Source organism: Pimephales promelas, chromosome 2 (assembly GCF_988280905.1).
Source record: "Pimephales promelas chromosome 2, fPimPro1.hap1.1, whole genome shotgun sequence".
NCBI classification, from domain to species: Eukaryota; Metazoa; Chordata; class Actinopteri; order Cypriniformes; family Leuciscidae; genus Pimephales; species Pimephales promelas.
In genome coordinates, this window is record NC_142770.1 from 14,192,179 (window position 1) to 14,215,979 (window position 23,801).

At 37.4% G+C, this 23,801-nt stretch overlaps 2 protein-coding genes across 3 annotated transcripts in view; one reads left to right on the forward strand and one right to left on the reverse strand.

The window, feature by feature from the left end:
• Window positions 1-11,967, forward strand: part of LOC120495393 (adhesion G protein-coupled receptor D2) — a 69,851-nt gene extending 57,884 nt beyond the window's left edge. Inside the window, exon 24 of the mRNA XM_039694947.2 lies at window positions 11,312-11,967. Within this exon, the coding sequence (XP_039550881.2) occupies window positions 11,312-11,425 (114 nt within the window). The 3' untranslated portion in view covers window positions 11,426-11,967. The remainder of the gene's footprint in view (window positions 1-11,311) is intronic.
• Window positions 11,968-13,867: 1,900 nt separating this feature from the next.
• nr5a2 (nuclear receptor subfamily 5, group A, member 2) overlaps window positions 13,868-23,801 on the reverse strand; it is a 60,889-nt gene continuing 50,955 nt past the window's right edge. For both annotated transcript variants that reach the window (XM_039694867.2, XM_039694866.2), the window contains exon 7: window positions 13,868-16,780. In XM_039694867.2, coding sequence (XP_039550801.2) covers window positions 16,533-16,780 — 248 coding nt within the window. In that variant the 3' untranslated portion in view covers window positions 13,868-16,532. The remainder of the gene's footprint in view (window positions 16,781-23,801) is intronic.

Here is a 23,801-nt window from a genome sequence, read left to right on the forward strand (position 1 = left end):
GAGACAGAATGTTAATTAATCGTCACTCGTGCGGATCTAAAGTCTGTTCGTCTTTACCCTGGTGTTGACCGTATCGTCAGGCTGGTCGGGCGTGTGATGGACATTTCCCCTTGTGGTGTGGGTGGATTGGAGAGTGACACCTACTTCCACCCCCATTGGAGAGGAAGTTCCTATCAGAACACAACAGGAAAAGAAAAAAGGAAAACAAGCTGACATCTTTTCACTGATGAAGTCACTTCCTACAGGCCTTGTATTGTCCACCCACCCAGACAGAGCTTGAAATCAGAACTTTTGAGCGGGTAAATCTATTAGATCTGAGTATATCTTGAATTTTCTATATGCATACATGACCTGTGTTGACTCCTATAGACAGTTATTTGACCTTTGTATCAAATATGACCCTAATACCATGTAACATTAGAAGATCAGAGGGACAGATCTGATCTCTCGTCTTCATTGTAGCACTTGACCCCAGGTCACTTAAAGGAGTAGTTCACTTTTAAAAAAACATACTCACCCCCGTGTCATCCAAGATGTCCATGTCTTTCTTTCTTCAGTCGAAAAGAAATTTTTGATAAAAACATTCCAGGATTTTCTCCATATACTGTAATGGACTTCATTGGGAACCAAATGAGAGTTTCAGTGCCGTTTCAAAGGGCTTTAAACGACACCAGAAGATGAATAAGGGTCTTATCTAGTGAAACGATCGCTCATTTCAAAAATAAATAACAAAGTTTAAGTTTTAAAAGCTCAAATGTTCGCCTTGTCTCTGTTCTGTGATGCGCGTTCGTGACTAATGTTCGAACTCGTTCATCAAAATGAACAAATCTTTTTTCGAGTCAGTTGGTTGATTCGATGAACAAATAAACGAAATGACTCGAAAAAAGATTCATTCAGTTTGATGAACGAGTTCAAACATTAGAGTCACAAACGCGCATCACAGAACAGAGCAAGGCGAGCATTTGAGCTTATAAAACTTAAACTATGTTATTTATTTTTGAAATGAGCGATCGTTTCGCTTGACAAGACCCTTATTCATCGTCTGGTGTCGTTTAAAGCCCTTTGAACAGTTTGCAGTTTGCACTGAAATTTAGACCTTGAACCATTTGGTTGCCATTGAAGTAGATTATATGGAGAAAATCCTGGAATGGTTTCATCAAAAACCTTAATTCGACTGAACATGGACATGGATAACTTGGATGACATGGGGGTGAGTAAATTATCAGCAAAAGTTTTTTTTAAAAGTGTACTCCTTTAAAGAGGACTGTCCGTGTTGTAATGATACTGCAAGCCATTTTTGATTGCTCTTTTTTAGATTTGAAATTTTGAGTACAATTAAATATTTTTTTTAGTTAATTCAGTTTAAATAGATGAAACTCAAATATTATGTTATCTGAACCACAATAATTATCTGAAGTTGTTATTTTGAGAATAATTTGTTAACCGTGCGAGACAAAGAAGATGCTTCCATTCATGTTGATGGTTATTTCCTGTTTAGACTGAAATGCAGGTCAGCAGTTTAAGATAACTGGACCATGTTCTCATTTTGACCCAAAACATTTAATATCTCGTATCCCCCTCTCGGAGTCCTACAGAGTGACGTTTGGCTCAATAGAGGCAGATTAGTCTAATGCTTAATTAAACAGCTTGTGCTCCCATAGCGTGCTGCTGTTGTTAGTGGTGAGAAATGGCTCATGGTCGTCTCTCTGGGTGAAGTCATTAGAGCCGCGTGCCAGACCCTCGATGAGCGGGTACCGCTGCTCTCTCCTGGCTCATTGAAGATGCTCCCCCACCACACGCATTCATTATTGTGCCAAATTTTAATCTGACGTGTATATCAAAGACGGCATTTTGCTTTCTGATCTCACCATGTGTGTCCAGCGCTAGCCAAAAGAAATTCATAAAAATGTCTCTCATTTCAAAAAATATTGTTTTAATTTGCGCTTTTCACACACTTGGGAAATGGCTTTATCTTTAGATTTTTGCGTGTTTGACGCATTTAAAAAATTGGTTAGTAACATCAAACTAGACAAACTGATATAAATAAATATCAAAACCAAAACCTTAGCATAGTCGGCTCCCATGCTAACGATCATGTAACCTAAAACTAATTCTACATTGTCATACAGTAAACTGTGCAGGCAAACAAATGGCCACTCAAATTTGATTTCAACAGTTTGACATTAGCATATTGCTAAGCTAAAGATTTTAAATAGCATGTTGGGTCAAATAATATTTTTTTTACCCAACTGTTTTGTCTTGTCCAGTGATCCTGGCAGAATATTTCTTGCAATGCATTCCGGGAGAATGGTATAGAATGTTACAAAATTAGAAATTGACTTACACTACTTTAGGTAGTGTAATAAGAAAAAAATGCAAGGTCTGGAGACTTGAGCTCCAAGTTTTAAGATTGCTGCTCAAAATGTTGTTCAAGACGCGAGTTGTGAGCGCAACAAAAGTTTGCATGTGCATGTTTAAATTGGAAAAACAATGGAAAAGTTGCGCAGTGGAATGAAAAACTGTGAACGACCCCTAAATAAGTAGGTCCAACACTATCTCACGACCAATTCGTACGAATTCGACGAATGATTAAAAAGTGTCTAATTCGTACGACCTCACTCGTACGAATTTGTACGATTTGTCTAAACCCACGTGATGGTTAGGTTTAGGGGCGGGGTAAGGGGTAGGTCATTCGTATGAATTCATACGAGTTGGCCAATTCTTAAAATATGTACGATTTAGCAAAATCGTACTAATTCGTACGAGTGAGGTCGTATGAATTGTTACGATTTAGCCACTTTTTAATCATTTGTCGAATTCGTACGACTTGGTCGTGAGATCGGGTTGGTTGGTCAATAGGTTTTGCTACATAGTAATAGTATTTATCATCTGAAGATGGTGGAGCTGAACTTTTTTTAAAAAAGTGAAAATCTTCGATTTTCATTAGGTCGCTGCTTAACGTGCCCAGGATTTTCGGAAGGAAAAGTGTCCTGTCCACAGTCTTTCTACAAAAAAGGTGGACAGAAGAAATTGATACTAGTTTAGAACAACCAGCCCGTTCTCATCCTTTAGCGTCACATAGAACGCTTTATGACAAAACGGCACTATACTCCGCACATGGTACCCTTTATCGTTTATATAACACGCGAACTCAAGGCGTCATAAATCTTTTAGCGTAATATGAGACTACCCTACCCTACCACACACCTAAACCTACCCATCACAGCACGTGTTATATAAACGATAAAGGGCACCATGTGCGTAGTATAGCGCCGTTTTGTCATATAGCGTTCTATATGACGCTAAAGTATGAGAATGCGTTGGAACAACATGAGGATGATTTTTGAGTGAACTATCGCTTTAAAAGTTGGAGCCGTTGCCTTGCAATTAGCCAAGGTGTTCGTGTGGGAAAATTGGGTTCGAATCTGGCCCAAGTATAAAAAAAAAAATCCCTGAAGAAATACAGTAAGTAAACAGTTCTCAGGAGTGGTATTTCACATCTGCCCATGATCTACAGCCTGTTAGTATACACATCACACAATGTCAATCAGAATTCCTTCGCCTCTCTGATGTTAAGCAGATACGATTCCTCCATTTGCGAATGTGCACACACGCTAACGTTGGCGGCAGGCACCGACAATCTTGCCACAGGTCAACGACAGCTTGACGGGCTTCGCCTGGTTCTCTCTGCAGGTGACACAACGCAGCCCTCCTCTCTGATGCATACTGAAACAGATGCACACCAGCGCTCCCCCCGGAGCTCCCTCCGCGCTCTCTTTGATGGTCCCAGGCTCTGATGTGGCCCTCTTTCAGAGCGTGTCATGTTCACTTGGCGGTCACAGGCTGTCTGATATCAAGTAGCTGCTGCCAGGGAACCAGTGTTGTAGAGGAACTGAACGGTCTCCAAGGATCGACTGGCAGACTAAATAACTGCTGATTTGCCATCAACTATCTGCTGCGTACGAGCAGCTGTTTATCAAGGCGGACGGCCAAAGGTTCTTCAATGCTCTCTCTTCACCAAAATCCTGAACGGACAGACTAATGTGCTGCTTTTGCCTCACCGTTCCATATCTTGTCTGTCTGGCGAACGTCCTAAAGTTGTCAAGCAGGTGCTGCTGGCTGTCTTAAAGTAGATAAAAATGATACAGACACTATTTGGTGCATTAGTGCATTGGAATGAAAGTAACGCTTATAATTTCTGACTCAAAATAAGTCGATTTATCACCACAGAAAATATTGAAAAAGTTCAAACCAGTTGGAACAAGACATAAACATTATAAATGTTAATGTTAATCTGTTTCGTGGTTTGGTTTCTGTTAAGCCACGTTTACATGCAGCCAATTTTCGGGTTATGGTCGGGTTAAGGTCACTATTCGGGTTTCTGAAACATTAAGAATGACCCATTTACATGCGTGAGCAGAGAGAGTTTCTCCTGCATACATGGAATTGCAATATCCCGATGTAAACGGCGACGCGCGGTTTGCGTCTAGACGTACGGACAACTATAAGACGCAATACGCGTCATTTCCGATTCTTCTTCCTGTATCCAAAGAAAACAACAGCAGCACGCGGATAATGGATAGTTCGGGGAGATAACGATCGCCTTTGTTTGCGCTTTGATGCTGGTAACGTTACTGAGCTCGCTCCAAAAGTATGCTGTGCTGTGTCTTGCCGTGTTTACTTCCGGTAAACTGCACGTGGATTTTTGTATGTGCTGAGAAGTCAAAAGACCAAGATTCCTTGAGAATAGAAGATGCGCAGAACACAAATCACTATGGGGATATGCCGATACGCGTTTACATGACCAAAAATTCGGGTTAGAAAAGGGGTACCCCAGGTATAATATCCCGGTTTTTAAAATCCGGCTAATGACCATATTCAGGTTTTTGCCGGTGTTTACATGGCCGTTCGCGACCGGGTTATTGCTAATATCCCGGTTTTGAACAGGTTACTGGCTGCATGTAAACGTACTTCATTGACTTAATTTTCTGTTCCCAAACATCCCTATTTGTTGGCCACATGTGAGCGGCCTGCAGGCCTGACAGATGGATTCCAGAGCTGGAGCTTTGACAAGTGTAGCATGTGTGTAGCAGCGTTGCATTATTGTGTTTGATTTTGCTTGTGTCTCGGTGTGAACCTTCCCAATCTCTGCTATTTCCTGAGGTCACGATTCAAGCGACCCGTTCAGTCTCTGAACAAGTTCAACACCTGCAAAGTTCAGCTTCACCAGCTTTTTTTCCTGGCTGTTATTATTGAATATGTGTAGCTGTAAATTTATGTTAAACAGCATGCACGATTTTGTAGCCGTGTCCATAAAGAGCAAGTCATTCCTTGTGTTTGATTTCCTTATATATTCATGTTTGTCTGCTCGAGCCCCTGCCGTGCTCGTACGACCTTGGGTGACATTTCCAAGCATATGTATTGAAAATTGTGACACTTCCCAATGTCAGACCACAAAGAAACACTTAAGTATTGAATCTTGCACCTCATTGGAGGAGGCACAATCAGGAACTGACCTTGGATACACCCTCCCCTTATATTAAAAGGGAAGATCCAGGACAGAATATGTTTGAGTACTTTTTGTGCGTCTTCGCCAACAACGGTATCCATAACCCACCAATCCCAATTGCAATTCAAAACGGACGCAGCACATTTTAGCCTCGATTTATTGTTTTATTTAAGAGTTTGGTATGGTATCGTTTCATGATGCAGTGGCTAGCTATCTGGTTTCAGTTTGTTGGCTTGTCATTAAAAAAGTATTTTTCTTGGATTCATAGGCACGCTGTTAAGTGTTTTAGGCATATCAGATCTCATTAGCGAGTCTGGCCTTCATTCCAACCAGAAGCGCTTAACAGCACCACTTAGTCAATTATTATAGGTTGCAGATTTTGCGGTAATAAATTTAAATGATTGGAAGTTGTCTTCTTAAAGGCGTTTTAGTGAAACAGAGTCTGCTAAGGGTTAGTATGTTACAGTAGCCTCAAATATTTAACCATATTTACGTGTCTAAGTCACATACAGTGTGTTTTATAAGTAACTGGGTTGTAATGAAATAGCATCTTAAATCATTTCATTTCAATATATTTTCCAAACCTGTGCAACACAACAGAAGAGGTTTAGCAGAATTTTCAAGCTGCCCTTTTCCTTGCAATAAAATACAAGCAGCGGGGTAGCTTTAAAAAGGACAAAAAGGCACAATAAAATATGATCAAATTAGTTTAGTACTTTGTCCTGAGTGCTTTGTTCTCTTTTACAATAAAAGTGAATGGAGACAAACTCAGAAAATTACAAAAAAAAGTCACTATGAAAGTGGTTGATGTGTTTTGTGGTGCACAATATTCCAAATCTATTTTTTTTTTTTTACAAATATATTAATTTACCAAATAAAAAAATTTGTCCAGTTTTAGTTTGTTTCCAGTATTCTTTGTGCTTCAACGTTAACTTTTTTCAGTTAGTTTCCAACATTACCAACTTTCCTTATAAGTTTAAAGGGATACTCCACTTTTTTTGGGAAATAGGCTCATTTTACAACTCCCTCAGGGTTAAATGTTTGAGTTTTACCGTTTTCGAATCCATTCAGCCGATTTTCTGATATTTAGAAGAATATCAGTAACCAGACAGTTTCTGGTCTCATTGACTTCCATAGTAGGAAAAAAGTCTGGTTACTGATATTCTTCTAAATATCAGAAAATCGGCTGGATTCGAAAACGGTCAAACTCAACTGTTTAACTCTGGGGGAGTTGTAAAATGAGCCTATTTCCAAAAAAAAGAAAGAAAAAAAGTGGAGTATCCCTTTAACTTTTTCATCTAATTTATAGGCTACTAAACTTATTTCAGATTTAGTTCAATTTACAAAAACATTTTTTGTAGTTTTAGTAGTTAACATTGGTCCTTACATGTTTGTAACCAATAACATAAATATGAACTACTTTATGGAGTATGTATTTTATTAAATGAAAAAAAACAAAAAAACTAGCGTAAACATTCTTCATAATCATTGGATCAATCAAATCAATCAAAATCAATCACATCAATGGATTTGGAACAGCAAGGAAATTATGGCAATTTAAACTTTAAAATTTCAAGAAGAAATAAGTGAGCTTATTGGTATGTATACATACACACATACATATATACTGTATACACACATACATATATATACACACATTATTGAACTCTTATTACCTACAAACCAGTTTTTCCAAGATCTAGGCCATGTTCCATTGGCCGTTTCGTTGAACTGCGAGTCTGCGAGCGGAGGTATTGTTACAAATTACTCTTGGCAAGACGGCCTATCATTTATGACAATAAGAGGTCATTTTTCATGTCTGAACTTCTGTTTGGGCTGCATTTCTGAGCCTGTGTAATTATGTGTCCGTGCTTCAGAATGTGGAAATTTAATCGCCAAACGGCAGCGGCAGAAAAAGAGTTTTAGAGGAACTGCGACCATTTTAACAGGACAACATGTTTGAATTAGATGTTCTAGCACTGGCTCTAAATGGATTTCTGAAGTGGTTGTTTGTGAGGATTTTCAATCGGACGTAACCTTGAGTCTTTTTTATGGGAGGTCCGTTGGATTTAAGTGCTGGTATAGCATGAAGAGCCTGAATACATGCGTTTCTCTCTCCATCTCCCTCCATCTATCTCGTTCCCCCTCTCCCTGCCTTCATTTCTCTTCTCTCTTCCCTCTCTCTGTCTGTCTGCCTCTTTTTCTCTCTGAAATTGAAAAATCTGCCTCTGAAGTTGTTGCCATTGTCTGAGTAATTAATGGAATGCTGAGAGCGAGGTCCAGGTGCTTAAAGAGTTTTTTTTTATCTCTCTCTTTTTTTTCTTTTTCTTTTCCTCATGACTAATAAGGATAGAAAATACACATTAGTGCTTTTGTGGTCCTTCTTTTTTTTATATATAAACTTATGTATAAAACATGCATTTAAATGAAAGGACGGTGACCTTCGGTGTGTTCCATTTCAAACCCACCACATTTGTTTCGCATGTTGAGGTGAGGTTTAGCATAGCAATCTAACTGCTCCTATTTAGTATGCATCTATTAATTCGTCCATTTCAGTAGTTGGGAAGTTTGGGTCAAGGCCTCCGAGCGGTATTTTAAGCTGAGCTAAAAGTTTCTCGCTACATAACCATGGTCTGATGTCTATTTATTGATGGATGCTCATTATTTATGGACCTTTACTGGTTGTATCAAAGACACAGGGCTGGTATTATTAAATATGTACACTGTAAAAAATGATATGATCAATAAGTTATGACAGCATGTATTTCAGCATATATTTTTTACATTCCTTTAACATCAAAATAAGTTTATACAGCTTTATATAAGATTCAACCTTTTTAAAGTCAGTTTAATGTAATTTGAGTTGATTCTACTTCAAAATTTAAGGCAGCAACTTTTTTTCTTTTTTTACAGTGACGAGGTTCTGGAATTCATAATTAATGATATGTTATTGAATATTACAATTACGGTAACCGATAACCGATATATTGGCCAAAGTTTTTATATAATATTTTGAAGTACATTTAAAGTACCGATTATTCTTTATATTTGAAAGCCGATAACCGATATATTGGCTGAAGTTTTTATATAATACTTTGAAGTACATTTAAAGTACCGATAATTCTTTATATTTGAAAGCCGATAACCGATATATTGGCCGAAGTTTTTATTTAATTCTTTGAAGTACATTTGAAGTACCGATAATTCTTTATATTTGAAAGCCGATAACCGATATATTGGCTGAAGTTTTTATATAATACTTTGAAGTACATTTGAAGTACCGATAATTCTTTATATTTGAAAGCCGATAACCGTTATATTGGCCGAAGTTTTTATATAAGTCTTTGAAGTACATTTGAAGTACCGATAATTCTTTATATTTGAAAGCCGATAACCGATATATTGGCTGAAGTTTTTATATAATACTTTGAAGTACATTTGAAGTACCGATAATTCTTTATATTTGAAAGCCGATAACCGTTATATTGGCCGAAGTTTTTATATAAGTCTTTGAAGTACATTTGAAGTACCGATAATTCTTTATATTTGAAAGCCGATAACCGATATATTGGCTGAAGTTTTTATATAATACTTTGAAGTACATTTGAAGTACCGATAATTCTTTATATTTGAAAGCCGATAACCGTTATATTGGCCGAAGTTTTTATATAATTCTTTGAAGTACATTTGAAGTACCGATAATTCTTTATATTTGAAAGCCGATAACTGACATATTGGCCGAAGTTTTTATATAATTCTTTGAAGTACATTTGAAGTACCGATAATTCTTTATATTTGAAAGCCGATAACCGATATATTGGCCGAAGTTTTTAAATAATACTTTGAAGTATATTTGAAGTACCGATAATTCTTTATATTTGAAAGCCGATAACCGATATATCGGCCAAAGTTTTTATATAATTTTTGAGAGCCTGATTACAAAAACAAAAATCTCACCATTAGAAGCCATGTCCCAAATACGAATTAAGTTCTATGACTTGCGCTTAACTGTATTTTCATTTTTATGTATGATTCCAATCATATTTCAAGCAATTAAAAACCATCTTGTTGTAAAAGTGCGCATCCAAAGTGTCTCAGCTGAAGTAAATAATCTATTATTTATCGGCTTTAATATATCGGCCAATTTTTTTTCCGGGCCGATAATGATATTAAAAAAATATATAGATATCGATATGGCCAATAATTTTAAATGATCTTTTGTCATGCTACTTAGTTACAGTACATAATCATTATATTGTGTAATTGCAAGAATATTTAAATACATGACAGAAATTACATTATCATAAATGCTTATTGGTATATTCGGCAGTACACTTTAACTAATATTTCAACTACAGTAATTATGACATTACATATAAAGATTAAGTCCCACTCAAGTTGCAAAAGAAGTTCACCTAATTGCATTTAATATAAATTTAAACTGATATTTTCATTTTAATTGCAATTCACAATTCAATTAAGAGTCTGAATAAAACATCCAGTTTGCTCTTAAGTACAGTCTATTATTTTAAATTATATTATTTCCAGAATAAATGATGCTAAAGTGTGCTTCTACTTCACAAGGGTCTGTTGAAGAGTGCGATTTACTTCCAGGATATATTTACTCATCGTGGTGAAATAATCCAATCTTAATCTCTTGTTGTCTGTGACTGATAGCGTATTGATGGATTGAAGCGGTCTGAATGAATCTGTTCTCACAGTCTCTCAGCAAGCCGCCTCTCTAAATGAAGGGCTTCAGCATGTCGTGCGGTCGTGTTGGTTTAGGGCTCTTGCCCCGAATGTATGCTGTCTGCACAGTCTATTTTAGATTTACAGTAAAACGGCTCAGACCTGTTTTTGTGAAGAATTTGGTTCAACTCAGTACTTTTTGCTGAACTGAACAATATAATACCTAATGTAGAAATGCTGTTTTTGAGTGAGAATAATGACATTTTGATTCGGTTTCAAGTAATTGCATATAAAGGAGTAGTTCACTTTTAAAAAAACTTTTGCTGATAATTTACTCACCCTCATGTCATCCAAGATATCCACGTCTTTCTTTCTTCAGTCGAAAAGAAATGAAGGTTTTTGATGAAAACATTCCAGGATTTTTCTCCATATAATGGACTTCAATGGGAACCAAACGATTCAAGGTCCAAATGAGAGTTTCAGTGCAGCTTCAAAGGGCTTTAAACGACACCAGACGATGAATAAGGGTCTTATCTTGGACCCTTTGAGTCATGACTCGAAAAAAGATTTGTTCATTTTGATGAACGAGTTCGAACAGAGTCACGAACGCTCATCACAGAACAGAGCAAGGCGAGCATTTGTGCTTATAAAACTTAAACTTATTTATTTATTTATTAAATGAGCGATCATTTCACTAGATAAGACCCTTATTCATCGTCTGGTGTTGTTTAAAGCCCTTTGAAGCTGCCCTGAAACTCTCAATTGGACCTTGAACCGTTTGGTTCCCATTGAAGTGCATTATATGGAGAAAATCCTGGAATGTTTTCATCAAAAACCTTAATTTCTTTTCGACTGAAGAAAGAAAGACATGGACATCTTGGATGACATGGGGGTGAGTTAATTATCAGCAAAAGTTTTTTTAAAAAGTGAACTACTCCTTTAATATAAATTTGAACTATGACACATTTTAATTGAATTGCAGTTCCCACACAATTGTGTCTGAAAACATTACATTCAGATCCCAGTTTGAATAGTATATTATTTTCATAAATAATCTAAGTCTTTTTAAAAGTAAAAGTGCACTTCTACTATTTTTTTTTCTTATTCTTTCAGGAGAACGTGAAGAAACCTAAAAACAGTCTTCCAAACGAATGCAGTCTGAACGTACCCATGGAGGCCGAAGGAATGTCACCTCCTCAGCAGAACGCCCACATGTGTCTTTATTGAAACTTCTCTACATCTTGTGTTTTGGTAAAGTGCAGATAGTCTGTAAATGTTTCAACATATCGTGTACATGCTTTGAAGCATATCTAAATATGTTCATTTGTGAAAAACTAACTTAATGCTATTTTGTACAGGTTTCATCTTGAATAAGCTAAAACGATTCTATTTAGTTATGTCTGCACACTATATGTGAATGAGAGTGTAGCAGGATCAGGTACGTGTTGCTTTCTTGAATCTGATTAGAAATCTGAACATTCACGGTATCAAGTGTGAATCTGTTCATCTTTGTATCAGGAAGAAACTATTGTTCACTGATCATGGATTATTGCCAGAGATTGAAATAAAATCACGACTGTTGGCATAATAGTCATTTATTAAAATATGATGGAAAGATTCCAAGAGCTTGTATGGAAACTCTTTATGGCAAGAGGTGACATCAGAGATGCGGGCCTGACTGCGGCTTCCAGCGCACAAACAAGAGAATCCCAATCCAGACATTCAGGCAGGTAAGCAGACATCCAACGCAGCTGCAGGACTTCCGGTGACGGGGAACAAAATGGGAACGAGGGGCACTGGATTCCTTTAAGATTGTCGGTCTGATCACACACAACACAGTAGAGTCACAAAACGAAGCAAATACAAATCAGTTTCCCTAGAATCGATAAAGAAGTGGCTTAATGTACAAATGGGGGCGTAGATGCCATGCAGCAAAAGTCGATCAAAGCAGTTGTGCTTGTAAAAATAAAAAAAAACTTTTTACACCATTGTTGTCTGAAAGAATTTACATCGATAAGGTGTGTAAACTGAGAAAGATCCCTATCCTTAAAAAAAAAGCATTTGATGATTGGGATATCAAGTCATTTTCATTGCTCCTTAAATCATCACATGACATTTAGCTTCAGGTGTTACAGTCACCTCAGCTGTGTTTTTTACTGTGTTGATACTTTTTGACCTCAGATTCAGTAAAGTCAACACGAAATGATATTTACGACCCAATTTACTTCCTTATTGTGACATATTTCCATGTGCAGCAGGTTATTCAATCAGATCCATGTAAAGCGAGACATTTTGGTTTTAAAAAAAGTGTCTGTTACATGCCAAAATGGAGCTGAATGTAAGTTTACAATGGATTGTGGGAAACTACTCCCTTTATAAACCACCAGCACCCACTTTTATGGGGAAATGAAGGTCAAGTTTGTTTAAAAAACAAAACAAAAATCCCCCTTATGTATGATAATAGTAAGGTTTCTATTATTACAGTACCGTTTATTATGTAAATGTTAATCTTAATTATTTACTGCTTTTGTTTTGCTATAATTTGTTTGTTTTGCTTTTGTTTTGCGTTCATTCATTTGTTTTGCTTTCAATTTGATTGTTTTGCTTGCGCTTGCTTTTGTTTTGCGTTGATTTCATTTGCTTTTGTTTTGCTTTCATTCATTTGTTTCGCTTTCAATTTGATTGTTTTGCTTATGCTTGCTTTTGTTTTGCGTTGCTTTCATTTGCTTTTGTTTTGTTTTAATTTGTTTGTTTTGCTGTCAATAGTTTGTTTTGCTTTCTTTTGTTTTGCTTTCAATTTGATTGTTTTGCTTTCTTTGCTTTTGTTTTGCGTTGCTTTCATTTGATTTTATTTTGCTTTCAATAGTTTGTTTTGCTTTCATTTGCTTTTGTTTTGCTTTCATTCATTTGTTTCGCTTTCAATTTGATTGTTTTGTTTTGCGTTGCTTCCATTTGCTTTTGTTTCATGTTTGTTTTGCTTTCAATAGTTTGTTTTGCTTTCATTTGCTTTTGTTTTGGTCTCATTCAATTGTTTCGTTTTCAATTTGATTGTTTTGCTTTCGTTTGGTTTTGTTTTGCGTTGCTTTCATTTGCTTTTGTTTTGCTTTCATGTTTGTTTTGCTTTCAATAGTTTGTTTTGCTTTCGTTTGCTTTTGTTTTGCTTTCATTCATTTGTTTTGTTTTCAGTTGTATTTTTTTTGCTTTCTTATGTTTGTTTTGCTTTCATTTGATTTTGTTTTGCTTTCATTCATTTGTTTCGCTTTCAATTTATTTGTTTTGCTTTCGTCTTTATAATTTAATTCTTAACATTATTTTCTGCCCTATAATGGCAGTTCGATTATGAAGAAAAATCTTTTTGTGTGAAATAACACGCCTTGATAAACTGTGCACAAGACCAAGATAGTGTATTAAGGAAATAAATTGGATTCATTTTGATTTCATGTTGACTTTAACACCATTTTTTTTTTTTATAATACAGTTCAATGAAGGCTTCAGGAAAAACAACGGCAGTCCCCAAGTATCAAAACTCTCATCCGTTCATTGTGAAGCAAACAGGCAAGTACAAGTGAAGGACAGACGCTGTCTTTGGTATATAGAACACAGACGCTATCATGAAAACATTCATTGAAATCTCACGATAGAAAAGATGCACCAGTCAGTCACACCAGATCACTTCAGTACAGCTTTTGATATTTTACAGTGGCAGGACTGATGGGTGTTTAATGTGAATCACTCAATCACCATTTAGCTCCATAACTGCATCTCGTATCTACATTTTTAAAAACGTGCTACAGTAAACAAATACATTTAGTCATGACCCCACCGCACTGTGCAGGAACACATGGATGAAACCAAAACAATAAATTAAGCTTAACCAGTGACGTACATTTCAAACGTAGAACGTAAAAACAGGTGTCCACAGAAACAAGCCAGCACAATCAAATAAAAAAGTAAAAACTCAGTATTAAGTGAGATTCCTCTCTGATTTAGTGTCTCACGACATAATTAAGTACTGGTCAAGAAAGATGAAAACTGTACACACCTAAGAAAGCAAACAAGAGGAATATAATCTTTTCTGAACATTTTGTTTCGTTTTTATATGAAATCATTGCTTTGCAATTGAACGCATCACAGTTATCTCCCAGATGAATGTAAACACCTCTTATTTCTTTTCAATTGTATAACATTAATACTTTATATATATATATATATATGTACTTTTTATTTTACATATCGTAATTCACATCAGCACGGTTAGCTAGCATGGAAATGAAATAAGGCAAGACTCACATGACTGTGACATCACAAATTATTAATACTGATAGTTAAGGTTGTTTTTTTTTTCTCTTTTCTTAGTTTTTTGTTCTCTGCAGGCTTTGGTCTTGTTGACGGAGGTGGCATTTCTTCATCCTGGCTCTGGGACTGCACTTTATTTACATTCACATTTGTTGATGAACAAACTGCAAAATGTTACAAAAAAAGGTGTGTTGTGAGGTAAATGTTTTTTTTCCCAAATCAAAGAATTAAAAATGAGAAATTATTTTTGTTTTATATTTTTGCCTTAATTAAATTCATAAAATAGTTCATATGTATGAATTATTATTCATCACATTTTATTACGAATGAGCTATTTAATTCGGTACCACTTTATTTTGATAGTCCACTTTAGACATTCAACTAACTATTAGTAACTTTGCCGCTACATGTCAACTAACTATCATTAGAGTATCAGTAGACTGTCTGCTTAATATCTGCTAACATTTTATTTTGTTGGTCCCCCAACAGATATTCTACTGACTATAAGTAACTTAGCAACTACAAGTCAACTTGTTCTCCTAACCTGAACCCTAACACCTAACCCTAACCTGACAGTCCAACCCGATCTCACGACCAAGTCGTACGAATTCGACGAATGATTAAAAAGTGGCTAACTCGTGACAATTCATACGACCTCACTCGTACGAATTAATACGATTTTGCTAAATCGTACATATTTTACGAATTGGCCGATTCGTATGAATTCATACGAATGACCTACCCCTTACCCCGCCCCTAAACTTAACCATCACGTGGGTTTAGACAAATCGTACGAATTAGTACGAGTGAGGTCGTACGAATTAGACACTTTTTAATCATGCGTCGAATTCGTACGAATTGGTCGTGAGATAGTGTTGGACAGTCTACTACAGTCTACTAATACTCCAATGACAGTTAGTTGACATGTAGTTGAAAAGTTACTTATAGTTAGTAGAATGTCTAAAGTGACTATCGAAATAAAGTGTAACCTTTAATTCTTTATCAGTTATGTCAATATAATTTACCTAAAACTGAATTGTAAACTGTTAATTCTTATTTTCATGACAATTTAGCATTTTAACTCTCATTTATCATTTACTTTTTAATAATTATGTCATGACAATTCAGCACATGTACCTCCAAAATAATTTTTTATTATGAATTACTTACATTTTATTCATTACTTTACTGTACAATTGAAATAATTCATCATTTATTTATTTATTCATTGCAATGTTGGTCCAAATATTAGACGTCGTTTTCTTTACGCAAAATATAATTTCTCATTTCTTTCTTATGATTTTGAAATGAATGCGAAATAATGAATGAAATAATACCCGGACATGTTCTCGACAGGATTTGAGATATTCACCCTTTTTCCACTTTTGGAGAGAAAACATTGGCAAAAAGCTGCCTCAAAAAATGACAAAGCAAAAGTAACGACTGCCAATTTAAAAAAAAAAAAAAGAAAGAAATGCGTTACGTCGTTTTATTGTTTGTTTGTTGTTGTTTTTTTTGGGGGCGAGGGATTGTGGAATAAAGTCTTTGTGGTTTGTGCAGGCGATGGCTGGTTGTCCGTCTTCCCTCTGCCTACTGGCTCTAGCCCAGCTTGTGTGCCTTAAAACAGACAGAGGAGGGTCACATGGCCAGTCCTAATGGAAACTTTGGGTCAATGCTGGCAAACCAGTCTTAAAAGAGAGCCCAGTTCCTTTCTAGTAATCCAAAACCCTCCACCTTGAGTCTGAGTGTAAAGTGGACGTTTCGATCAGCTGCACACAGAACAAATATCGACTGACAGTCATGGTTCGACAACACTACGTCAAATCCGCGGCTTAGAGGTCATTACAACACTTCATTTCATTTCTTTATCAGAAATGCATCTGCCCTTCGAGCCAAACCGCTTTCAGGTATTACCGTGCCCTCTCCATAAGATCCAAACCCATGCGCATCTGGTCTTTGGAAGGCTATGTCTGGTGATGACGCTGGGCTGAGGTGGAGCTGGGAGCAGTGCGCGCGATGTGTCGAGACGAGAAGGTCCTCAGGCACGTTTGGCGTGCAGCATCTCTATGAGTAGATTGTTGCAGGGCACGTCACCGTTCAGGTGTTTGTAGTACAGGTACTCTTCCGCCTGCAGACTGATGGCCCGGATCTCTGGCAGCCGCAGCAGAAGCTGGCCGAACTTGTCCGTCTGCTGCGGATAGTTGCACATGACGTAGTCCAGCAGCGCGGCGTTGACCTGTTCCTGGACGCTCTCCACCAGGTGGAAGTTCTCCAGGTTCTTGACGTCTGAAAAAAGATGAACATTTACATTTAGCTGACGCTTTTATCCAAAGCGACTTACAATTGCTATATATGTGAGAGGTCGCACGCCTCTGGAGCAACTAGGGGTTAAGTGTCTTGCTCAGGGACACGTTGGTGTCTCACAGTGGATTCGAACCTGAGTCTCTCACACCAAAGGCATGTGTCTTATCCATTGCGCCATCACCACCAAGATGAGATAAAGACCATTGTATGGTTATTTAACCTTCAAATGGTCTTCGTTTCCTGTTTACACGACCCCAACAATTGATTGAGTAATTGTACATTTTTAATCGTTCAAATAATATATCATTTTTTTAGTTTACTTCTCATCTATTCATTAATTATGTGTTTTTGGAGATATATAATGTACTTTTGTATCCATATACCACACAATTCCTTAACTACACCATTAGCTTGCATATGAAATATTATTTTTTATTGTGCTCTAGTAATAGGCCTTCATTTCTGTGCAAAAATGGTCAGATTTATGCCGGATTTTTTTGTTTTTTGAAAATATATGATTTTTTTTTTCATATTTCCCATTCATTTCAATGTGGGGTCATGTTGACCCCGAAGACCTGAAGTGTAAACATTTTTTTTTTTACATACCTTCAGAACAACTGAATCAAGCCCAGTTTTTGTGTGTGTATAGATAGATAATGTATGAAAAGTCATAAAATCTTATTCCACAGAGATGATCCCTTTTTTTTATTAAGTAAAAGTCGATTGGGGTTGTATAGACCCCATGACCCCATTGAGGGCTATGGGCGTTTTCACATCAGCAGATCAGCATTTGTTTCACTGTTTCACTTTCTTGGTACGGTTCGTTTTCACCAGGAAACCATTCAAATCATACCAAAATGTGTTTATGTAAGTCACATGCGAGTAAATCTGTCCTCTTATTGGTCTGTTTCCTCTGCGTCATCCATAAAGATGATTGACAAGTTCGCTCCATGAGCTTACTGTGGCTTATTTGTACCTGTTGACAGACACGCACGCAAACACTATACGGATGTAGCCGCCATTCCCGCATTATTATACTGTAGCCTATATAATGCCATTAGAGCAAGGCTTCGCCAGGACAGCTTTCTTGAAATGCACATAAAAAAGCAATTACATAACATTTTAAGATGAAGAGAATGCACTCACTTACAGAATCAGACACTGCTGCTTTTTATATAACACATGAATTATGATACTGTTTGGTCCGTCAGATTGCTTTCTCACCGCTCCAGAATTGGTTTGCAATCGGGCAGACACCACCTCGTTCAGGCGTATCCGAGCTTGATTGCACTGTTCATATATGCCTAAATGAACCGAGCTAAGCGAGAAAAGTCAAAAGTTTGGAATAATTAAGATTTTTTTAAATGTTTTTGAATTAAGCCCCTTATACTTACTAAGGCTGCTATGTATATGTCTATAAATGCATACATATATATAGTTAGTCTTAGTTTTTCCATGAGACTTTTTATGCTCTAAATTTGGACATTTTCCTGGTCCTGTCTTTAATTTATGGTGTGCTAACGTGTTGAGACGAGCTGCATGTGTTCTTGTGTTTCAGATGAGGGTGTAGATGATCTGTGGCGGCAGGAGCTGCTAATGAATCCCTGGCGTGTGGCTCTATTTAATCAGGTTTTGAGGGGCCACCTCATGTGATCTTTTATTTATCCCTTTGACCCGGGGTTGAACGGGAGCATGGTCATCCCACTCTAGTCCCTCCTAATGGAGACTGCTGGGGTCCGAACGATTGTGAAAGCACTCGGACCCACCCAGCCATATCTAATGAGCCAGCTGACACTTCTCTGCCTTTCCCTAAAAAGAATCGAGATTGCCTTGGCCGACAAAAAGAGAGGGAGGGGAGGGGGTGAAGTGACTGTAGAAGCAGCGATGTAATGAGGTCTGTAGAACAAGCTGTGAGTACTTCATGGCGCTGGTGAGGATGTTTGACCCCTGGGTGACACCAGCAGGCACAATCAGGACATAGGAGGGGGAGGGGTTAACCGGAAGATGACCAATTACAATTCTCCAGCTCCAGACAATTTAGACCTTGTGGAAAGAAGTAACCAAACAATGAAGTCTGTCTGTCTATCTATCCATCCATCTATCTATCTGTCCGTCCGTCCGTCCGTCCGTCCATCTATCTGTCTTTCTCTATCTGTCTGTCTGTCTGTCTGTATGTTTGTCTATTTATCTATCTCTATCTGTCTGTATATCTATCTATCTCTATCTGTCTGTCTCTCTATCTATCTCTATCTGTCTGTATATCTATCTATCTCTATCCGTCTGTCTGTCTGTCTATCTATCTATCTGTCTATCAATCTTTCTATCTATCTCTATCTCTCTATCCGTCAGTCTGTCAGTCTGTCTGCCTGCCTGTCTGTCTGTCTGTCTGTCTGTCTGTCTGTCTGTCTGTCTGTCTGTCTGTCTATCTATCTATCTATCTATCTATCTATCTATCTATCTATCTATCTATCTATCTATCTATCTATCTATCTATCTATCTATCTATCTATCTATCTCTATCCGTCTGTCTGTCTATCAATCTTTCTATCTATCTATCTCTATCATCTGTCTGTCTGTCTATCTATCTCTCTATCCGTCTGTCTGTCTGCCAGTCTCTATCTGTCTGTCTGTCTATCTATCTATCTCTATCCGTCTGTCTGTCTATTTTTCTGTCTGTCCATCCATCCATCCATCCATCCATCCATCCATCCATCCATCCATCCATCCATCCATCCATCCATCCATCCATCCATCCATCCATCCATCCATCCATCCATCCATCCATCCATCCATCCATCCATCCATCCATCCATCCATCCATCTATCTATCTATCTATCTATCTATCTATCTATCTATCTATCTATCTATCTATCTATCTATCTATCTATCTATCTGTCTCTATCTTTCTGTCTGTCTATCTGTCCATCCATCCATCCATCCATCCATCCATCCATCCATCCATCCATCCATCCATCCATCCATCCATTTATCTATCTATCTGTCTGTCTGTCTGTCTCTCTCTATCTGTCTGTCTATCTATATATCCGTCCGTCTGCCTGGTCTAATAACAATAAATCATTTCAGAAGCTGAATGATCCGATTGACTAAACTTCCAAAAGTTACTATATTGTCTTGTTCCATATTTCTGCGAGGGAACTGCACTCTGTCTTTCTCAGACTAATGATAGACATTAGAAAAAAAAGTCAAATTATAATTGCTTATTATTGTGGCCACGTTTGAACATTAAAAAGGAAGCATGGGGATGGGTTAAAAGAGTCGACTGATCGATAACAATGGCTTGATCTCTTTCCCCCCCGAGCAAAAGAGAGGCCGGTTGCGAGGAGAGAATTAACATGTTTGTTTAATTTATCCGCAACGAGAAACGCTTAATCATGCCCTGCTGACAGAGACTGAAAAAAGCAGAAAAAAAAACGTACAAGCAGCAGTTATCCAGTCAGGTTGAAGCATCGCATGGTAAGCACTCTTATTTTCTATCTCAACATTTAGCCACTGTGGGACTAATTATCAACTTTTTCTCTTTTTTTTTTTCATGAAACAGCCTTAGTGTGCACTAGGGCCGGGATGTAGCCTGCCTCAAAACCCTTAGGTCCTGAGGAATACATTGTTCATTTGACTAGCGCTCATGCTAGACGACCCCACATATCCACTCGCAGACACCCCCAGCACCACCCCTTGCCCTGTGATATGCTGGGACTCTTCTTAATTAGAAAGGATTTTCTAAGTGAAAAAAGATCATTCCACGAGAAATTCATGCCGGCAACCCCCCAAAGCCCTCGCGAGGTTCATTTGTATACTGGCACGGATGCACAACTCTGTATTCGCCATACAGTATGCAAACTCACAACAGTAATGGCATATTGATTACAATTTGTTAGTATGCATACCGCAAATAAAGATATACAAGGATATGGAATTTCACCTCTAATTGTTTAGTCAATGAGCAATTAAATCATAATGCCAAATCTGAAAGGCAAATGATGAATCCATTGAGCGGGCCAATGTCAGCGTATTGAATGACTTCCTGTTGGAAGCTAATCAGGAACAAATATTGTTTAAAAGCAGGGTGATTCACGACAGATTCAAGTTTATGAGTCTTTTGGAGCAAAGTGTGTAGTTTCAAAGGGCAAAACGTCTCCGAACGCCCCCTCCCTTTGGCTTTACAGCATGCTGTAATCTTATAGTCAGCCAAGCATGTCAAAATTTCATCTTTATTCATCATTAACTTCGCGGAGATTCGCACCAATCAGGAAGTGGGGCGGTGCATGAACTCCGCTGACCTCCAAACACCAGAAGCTCTGCTCATGGCCAATGTCCACCTTGGTCGCTGGTGACAATATTTACTCAATGTGTTTTACTTTTGTTTAGGGGGTTTGGAAGTATCATTCGCAGTGGTGATCCGTTCAAACTTTATTCTCTTTAGCGCACCATTGTTTCTCCGAGGTTTGTTCTTCCCGACTGAGCCACGTGAAGGGCTCAATCTGCTCGTCCCTGGTCACCTCTGACTGCTATGAAAGGGAATCAAACAGGACTGGTACAGTTGGGGATATATTAAGTCAAACGTAAGCCCTTCGTAGAGGCGCTGAGCAGGTAGAAGAGACGTCCCATTCGCCCCAAGGATGGTTTTGACGCCGCACACTCGATGCAGGGAGGGAGGGAATAAAACGCCTTAGGTGTAATGAAATAAACACGAGAAGCTGAGGCAAACGTTTCTTGTTACAAATGCTAGCTGAAAGGCACTCTGCCTGCTCTTAAGGTGAGGGAAAATATATTTACATCTGCTTATCTTTTGGCACAATCACTGTCAGCTAGCGGGTTGAGGGTGTGGGCTGAACCAACGATAATGATCATGATAAAACTCTCTGCGTTTGGAAGGTAATATAACTGAAACGGGTTCATCAACAGTTTGCTGTGTTTACTCTATCTATCTGTCTTCAGGAAAACCATCATTTCTGAACAGCCAGACTGTCTTTATCTTAGCACGATGGCCTCTGAGCATCTCTATATTCTCATTCAACACGTTTTCGTGCCAGTTCGTGATTACATGCGCAGAACTGGGGATGTGCGTCAAGCTCTTCTTGTTTATAATAAAGTGACAGAAAATCATTCAGGGGTCAAGTTTCCCCCCCAAAACTCAACCTGCAGACTAGATCCTGCCCATAGTGGAAACCACACACCTAATGAGGTCATTAAAGCCGAGACTCCATCAATATCTCTCTTTTCCCTCCTCTACCCCACCCCTTTTTCTTTCGTTTTTTTTTTTTTTTTTTTTTTTTTTTTACAAATTTGAATTAATAATTCAACACAGTGCCTGGGGATGTATATTTCCTGAGTGAAGGACAGTTAACCCATAGCATGATTTTTTTCTCCTTTTATTTATAAGTTTTCATTTTATATATATATATATATATATATATATATATATATTCATGTGTAACCTTTACAGTGTTAGCCATGCAATACTATTATGTGTTCACCCAAACTGTGATGTGAGGATTTGTAACTTTTTTTCTTCGCTTTTGTCTCTCTCTCTCTCACTCGCTGTCACTTGCATACTAAATATATGCTTCTATATTTTCAGAGTCAATTCTGGATTAATTAATTCCGCTTAGAAGCTGCAGTCTCTACCTTGAGGGTAACGTTACATGATGTGTTTGTAAGCTTCCTGTCAAAGCTAATTTGTGGAGCTTCAACTTAACTACTGGTAAGCTGGATAAAACGAATAAAAATATCATCATGAGATGTGATGTGCTCAGAGATTAAATACCTAAGATCAAGCACTATATATATATATATATATATATATATTAGGGCTGTCAAACGATTAATCGCGATTAATCGCATCCAAAATAAAAGTTTGTGTTTACATAATATATGTGGGTGCACTGTGTATAATTATTTTATATATATATATAAACACATGCATGCATGTACATTTAAGAAAAAAATATTATTTATATATAAAATATTTATATTTATATATAATATAAATTAGGAATATATACATAAAAATATTTTAAAAGCATGTGTGTGTATTTATATACATAAAACAATTATACACAGTGCACCCACATATATTATGTAAACACAAACTTTTATTTTGGATGCGATTAATCGCGATTAATCGTTTGAAAGACTTAATTTATATATATATATATATAACATTATAAATCACTTAATGTATTATCTGGACACGTAGATATATATACCACATACATGTTTTGAATATTTGCATTACGCATTAGCTAACCACTATATCATCGCTTTTCGAAATGTGTGTACGTGTTGCACTCTCAGTGATTCCTTAAAGCTACACTGTGTGATTTTTACCCCTATCTAGTGGTGAAAAGGTATATGACCATCCAGTGAATATTAGTTTCTGTTCCTCTCAATTCCGATTTCGTTTCAACTCCTACGGTGGCCAATGTAGTCCAAGATTAACATGACTTCCAGTTCGACCTCGTCCATTAGTGTTAACTCAAACGTAAACGCGAAAGGCGAAGCTTGAGGGTATGTCCCTCTTTGGCTAATGTACTTTCAAGATGGAGGGGCAACATGGCGACCGACATTAGAACCCCTTACCCGTATGTATTTTCAATGGCATATTATACACTCACGAGAATACTTTATTACTTGAACAAAGTAAATATACATTAATGAGAACACATATTTTTGAAAGAACTAAGTGTTTTTAGCTAAGCTATGTGCTATGGCGAATATTAGCATAAACTTCTAACATTTCTTCTCTCTTTCAGGTCAGCTACTGTCATGGCAGAGGAACAATTTAAAGACACATCCAGATGAATGGTGCGAACATTTGAAGGTAACCCTATCACCCCCTACATGCTCTAGCATGTTAAGCTTCTCCTCCTCTCCATCATTTCCTGTCCTCTCAGTCACATTGTCTATACAGTCATTAAAATGGCAACCCCCCCAGAAACATAATAGTTCGAAAACAAGACAGTCTCCAAGCATGGAAAACAC